We start from the raw sequence: 6,000 nt of genomic DNA on the forward strand, positions 1-6,000 counted from the left end.
AGCTTTTTTCTTTCCATTTTCTATTTCACAAATCACTTTAACTTTCTCTTCAATGCTTAAAACTTTCCTTTTCATTGCCATGTTTTCGCTACTGCACTTCTCTGGGTTTAGGCAGGAACACTGTAGGGTAAGTAGACAATGTGAGGTCCTGTTAGACGAGATTCTAGGAAAGGAATGCAGTTAACAACCTGCCGCGTCCTCTTGCACTATTCACGCAGTCCCACCCCACACCCTTGTTTTCGCATAAAACCTACGCTCCTCTTGCAGCCAGCCCGCGGTCGTATTCTTCCAGGACAGTCACGTCAGCAAGTAGAGAAAGTGAGGGCGGGCAGACACATCGAACTTTCCCACGATATCAGAGAAATTCAGGAATGAAAATGACGTTACATACGAGGTTGATGCATTTGTGCATGTCGTACTAAGCAAGATATAAAAACAGTTGCTTTATGAGGAATTAGTTCGTACCATTGAATATTTGACGCAATAGACAAGGTGTCGCAGAAACCGATGTTGCTATAACCAAGTTTTACTGCAGTTACATGTAAATTCTTCATAACGTTCAATAACATTGTCGCAATAAAGACGCAAATTCAGTGTTTTATTACATTTAATTTTGAGAATAACCCTGGCGAATAACGATTGCTTTCAGTAATATAAGAGAAGTACCTCACATATGTGCACATGAGGTACAAGTTGTTATGCATTCAGTGCCTTCTTTTTCATTTCTTCTTACAGGCTTTCCGTAAGACTTACAGACATTTCAATTCTCTCTAAAATGTTTATTCCAAACATTCTTTCATTTGTTCAGAGAAATATGTAGCGAGTTACGTTATAGTTAGGCTGAACCTATGCACAGAAAAGGGCATCCATTATTTGTCCAGTTTTAACGTGAATTAGAATTTGTCGTAAAATTTTAGTAATATCATATTCGACGGAGATCCGTTTATCAGTTCACATGAGTAGAGAGAGAAGGACGGAGAGATATGGCGATAGTAACAGACATTTTCCTTTCAGACCTTCGCTGCGAACGCACGAAAAAGCCGTGTACTCAGTTATAAAAAAAAATGCAGTAATAATATTGTGTTAGCCTGAAAATGTGTTTTCTTGTGATTACAGCAAATCGATACGAACAAGGACGGAGTGGTGACAATTGACGAGCTAGTGGAATGGTGTTCCAGAGACGAACAGATTCTCCAGTCCCTGGAGACGCTGGATACAGTGTTGTGATCCAGATACAGGTGCCACCTGAGGGCGGTGTGCGCGAACTAATTGTGAAAACGTGTGCTGTGTTCATCGACTGTGGTGAATCGATAGTTTCGGGAGACAGCGACTTGAACGTGCTGGAGGTAACTCGTGACTCATGTTTGGGCTGCTTGGTGGAGGGGAGGGCCAAATATGCTCTCTAGATATTTTTGCGTTGACGGCAGTTATCTTATATAAACGTCAAATTATGATGTACGTATGTTAGTATGAGTTAAAAAACAACGATACGTCAGAGCCATCTATGGGCCACATGGAGCATTATTGTAATCAGCAAAAAATATCCGGTAAACACTGCAAAACCTGTTTAACCCTTTAGAGCCCCAAGTCCAAGTAAATAATATTTTAATGTTAATTTCCTACCTCATAGAAAACACACTAACGACTTAATACTGATCAGGGAAATATTGATGTTCTGAGAATAATGTGAAATGTACTTTGTGGGTACAATGCAGAGTTTCTGAATGTTGAAGCAGGTGGTGTAAACAGGTATCCACTATGCTTTAAATAGTTAATGCAAGTCGGTCTGAAGGACATAACGAAAAGAAGCTTTAGGAAAACGTTCTGGTGATCAGACCCGTGTAATAATGAAAATCATGACCAAACAGTTGGCACATAGGCAGTCAAATTATTATTCCATTATAACATTAACACACTCTTCAGTTCAAAACTGTTTAAGTAACTGTTTAAGTAAAGAACAGAAAAATCACTCCCTACACAGTAAGCATATCCGTGTGAAGAGTGATGTATGACGTTTCTGTGCGATCTCTCTGACAGTGAAACATGAGACTTGAGTTTCATTTCCTTAAATTTTAAAGGCAAAAACACATTATCGATTAATTATAATACAAGGGATTTTGATTTTATTCAGTAAGGGATGAATGAAGCCATATTTCTGGTTTTTAAATGTTTGTAATAAATATTTAATCTTAATTTTATTTAACAACAGAAGTATTGTTTTGTACTCAGATTTCTTTGCGAAAGACAATTGAACTACAGCAGGACCTTTGACACCTCAGTGATCTTTAATGAACTAAGCATACATTAATTTCCAAAATACCCATATAAAGTGTTAAGTGTTTCCCTTTCATATATTTACATGCAAGATGTGGAATGTTTTGCAAAATTTGGCATCTGGTCACACTGGGACAACTGTTTGTCTGTATCACCAGTTATCAGGCATAGTACTGCATTTGGCACACCATGTGTTCAGTTTGTATTCCACTCTGTACCTTCAAATTCCTACAGTACTCTTCACAACATGTTTCTGGGTAACATCATATTGTAACAACCTTTCTAATCACCGTTCATGCTGAAGTTACATCATGTTAGGTACAAAAACATGTATTATGCATCCTGTTAGTATTATGTTCACAGTCAATATAATCTCCCATTTAATAAAACTGTGGGAGAAGGCTCTCCAATTTTGTGACATACCTTATTGTGTGGTTCTCTAAAAGTTCCACAGTATTATGTGTTTTAGCAGTTCTTCATTCTTGATTCCATAATGAGGTATGACATGAAGTGGGGTAGGTTCTCCCCCACCTTACTTTACATTTAATTCACAAAGTTACACATATGATTAAAAGCCTATGACAGAAGTTCTTTGCCATAATTTGTACAGCTTTGTCCTAAGGTTGTGATTTTCATGTGAGTGAATTTAAGCAACTTGATAAATACCTTAAACTGCACTTTAATGTAACTTGGATGTAGATGTGATGAAGAGAAATTTTAGGACATTTTAAGTACCAACACAAGAAAGGTTCGTGAAATATCTGAAACAAACAACTAGACATTGTTTCAGCAATTACTATATATATATAGTGAAAGTATAAATAGTGTTATAATGGATTTTTTTTGTAATTTCCCATTGAATGTGATTTTGAAAAAGATGGGATTGCATGGGATTTTATAGAATAAGAAACAACTGTAGTCTGATTAGCAGAATGGAGGATAATTATTTTCAAGAAATGGAGTTTTATCAGTGAATCAGAATATATGCTGTTGGGGAGATATATTTTAGAGTCTTTCTTCGAATCTCATCTTCTTGTTATTATATTAGTAATCCAACTACTCAGTACTAGGTAACTGTAATATAGTATGTATATTCTGTATAGATATTATGAGAGTGTATTCAATTTTTATATGACTTTCATCATGGCTGCCTTATTGAATTTAGTTTCTGTTTACTTGTTATAAATATTACTACAGACAGCAAATTAGTTACACGCATTAAGTAATTCAAAGTTGGAGAGAATGCAGTTACTGCATAAAGTTTAAAAATTCAGTTGCTTCCTCATGGGAAATACTCCATCTCCATTACAAAGACCAATTCATTACTGCTGTTCAAGGAAATAATCGCTATTTCTGTGAGGCTCATATGAAACACATAAATACACCATGTGAGAAGAATGCACAGTTTTTAAGGCAGATGGTACATACACAAATCACTGTGCTCTAATAGTTATGAGATATGTAAAGTCCTGAACATCGATATACAGTGGCACCTCGCTTAACAAGCACCTCTCATAACGAGTAATTCGCATAACAAGCAAAACAAATTGTAAAAAAAGTCTCACTTTATGAGCGACGTTTCGCATAAAGAGTGACGAGAGGGGAAGTCCGGGATTGTGCGCTTGCTACATCAGTCTGTGTTTAGCACTCATTCCGCTAGGATCTTAGTGTCGCTTGTGATCACACATTTTTCCAAACTTGTGTTCAGACATATTATATGTGATTTTTTTGTGCAAAGTTTAATAACCCTTGCAAAAATGTTCCCGAAGAAAAAGCCGCAAAAAGACAGCCATAAGAGAATAAAAATAACCGTAGAAATGAAACGTAAAATCATTGAAAAGCGAGAATGAGGTGTGAATGGCTGTTCTAGCATGCACATACAATCAGTCTACATCAATGATTTGCACGATTTGGAGTTTCATTGTGTTTCACAGCAAGAAGTTGTGGAGGAGAGTTTGTCAGAGGAGGAGGAGGAGATAACAGTAAAGCAACAATCTTCGGGTGCAATAAGAGAAATGCTGAAAGCATGGGAAACTGTTGCATCGTACATTGAGAAGCATCACCCTAATAAGGCAGTGGCTATGCGCACTACAAATGTATTTAATCATAATGCTATGTCGCATTTTCACTAAATTTTGAAGCGTCGGCAAAAACAAATGTCTCTAGACAGCTTTCTAGTAAAGAAGAATTAGATATTTATCATAAATAATAAACTAATTATTTTGATTTTTTTTTTCTGCAAATCGAATTCGCATTCCAGGTTGGTTCATTCCGCAGAGAAGAAAAGATGAAGATGATTCACGCTCTTTAACAATGTATATATAATTTTCTTTGAATAAATGTACATAAAATTTTTTCGGCATGGAACGCATTATCATATTTTACATTAATTTACAATGGGAAAAATTGTTTTGCTTAACGAGTGTTTCGCATTACGAGTAAGATTCTGGAACAAATTATGCTCGTTAAGCGAGGTTCCACTGTATTTGGTATCTCAACTTCCTGTCTTGGTTTTGACCCAGTTAATTTTCATAATTTAGAGCATCTAGAAGTAAGTGACTTTTCCCAACTGTCTTGTTCAGAAATTAAATTTAATATGGCACCGTGATTTCTACATTTCTGATGTACAGTTCTCTGTGTGGTTTCTAATCAAATTTTAAACTACAAAAACCATAGCGTCTTGTTATGAAGATGTTCTCACTAGCCAGATATATGAATCTGTGCTGAAGAGAGCTGGATATTGCTGTTGTGTATTGGTGAGTGACTTTATTTTTAAGTTGTTGAGCACAGGTTTGTTAGACATGTTTGCCAGAGTTTCATATGAATATGCATTACATCACAGATTTTATGTGACACATCATTTGTTTGGGGTTGCCACTGTGTGAATATCATTCAAATAGCACAGAATTACATCAGTTCTCAATTATCTCATGATCATAAATTGATATGAATCTTAAAAGTAAACACTGTATAGCCCATGTTTTGTTACTTTCGTGTGCAACTGGCTTTACTGTTAGGTCTCAGTTATATTTTAAAAAGGAATGGCTCGAACACAAAGTGCTTCCAGTATTCTTAAAATATTGTTGATCAAATGTATGTTTGAATGAGTATGTTTCTTAAACTCCATTCATCATTATCTTACTGTGAAGCGTTCATTGTTATGGCTGTGAAACAAATTCTTTTCGACTTTCACAAGATGCATTACTTTCTCAGGTACTGGTTATTAATATCCAAGAACAGGCAAAGCAGTTAAGTTAATTATAATCAGAAAAATAAGTATTTGTCAGTAAATATTTGTTTTGTGCCAAAACTATATTTTAATTCATGCTTAAGACTTGACAGTTGAACTGCTGTCATAGTAGTTGTGTCAGATATGGGTCTAATCCTTTGAAGCCTGAAATTTATGTAAACAGTGTTTAAAATTAAATTCCTACCTCACAGTAAACACTACATCTCCTTTACCAGTTAATAATGTTCAGGGAAATAATCACTGTATGTTCTGAGCATTAAATGTGTGTAAAATAAGAGTTACCAATTGAAGGGTGACGACATTGTACTGGCAAAAGGAGAATAGTGATGCACAAAAGACCAAGGCTTATAGAGTTATGAAGCACCAATCCTTGTCACGTGTTTGCATGTCACTGCATCAATTGCTGTATTGAGTTAATGACACACTGCATTACTTAGGTTTGATAGGATGTATAGTATAATTGCCCCAAATACACT

At 35.7% G+C, this 6,000-nt stretch overlaps 1 protein-coding gene across 7 annotated transcripts in view; it reads left to right on the top strand.

Annotated features, from left to right (window-relative positions):
- LOC111872245 (Kv channel-interacting protein 2) overlaps nt 1-3,231 on the top strand; it is a 324,290-nt gene extending 321,059 nt beyond the window's left edge. For all 7 annotated transcript variants that reach the window (XM_023865942.2, XM_033754627.1, XM_023865947.2 and 4 more), the window contains one exon: nt 1,117-3,231. In XM_023865942.2, the coding sequence (XP_023721710.1) occupies nt 1,117-1,227 (111 nt within the window). In that variant the 3' untranslated portion in view covers nt 1,228-3,231. The remainder of the gene's footprint in view (nt 1-1,116) is intronic.
- The last annotated feature ends 2,769 nt before the right edge of the window (nt 3,232-6,000 follow it).

The sequence above is a fragment of the Cryptotermes secundus genome, unplaced genomic scaffold, assembly GCF_002891405.2.
Source record: "Cryptotermes secundus unplaced genomic scaffold, Csec_1.0 scaffold860, whole genome shotgun sequence".
Taxonomy (NCBI): domain Eukaryota; kingdom Metazoa; phylum Arthropoda; class Insecta; order Blattodea; family Kalotermitidae; genus Cryptotermes; species Cryptotermes secundus.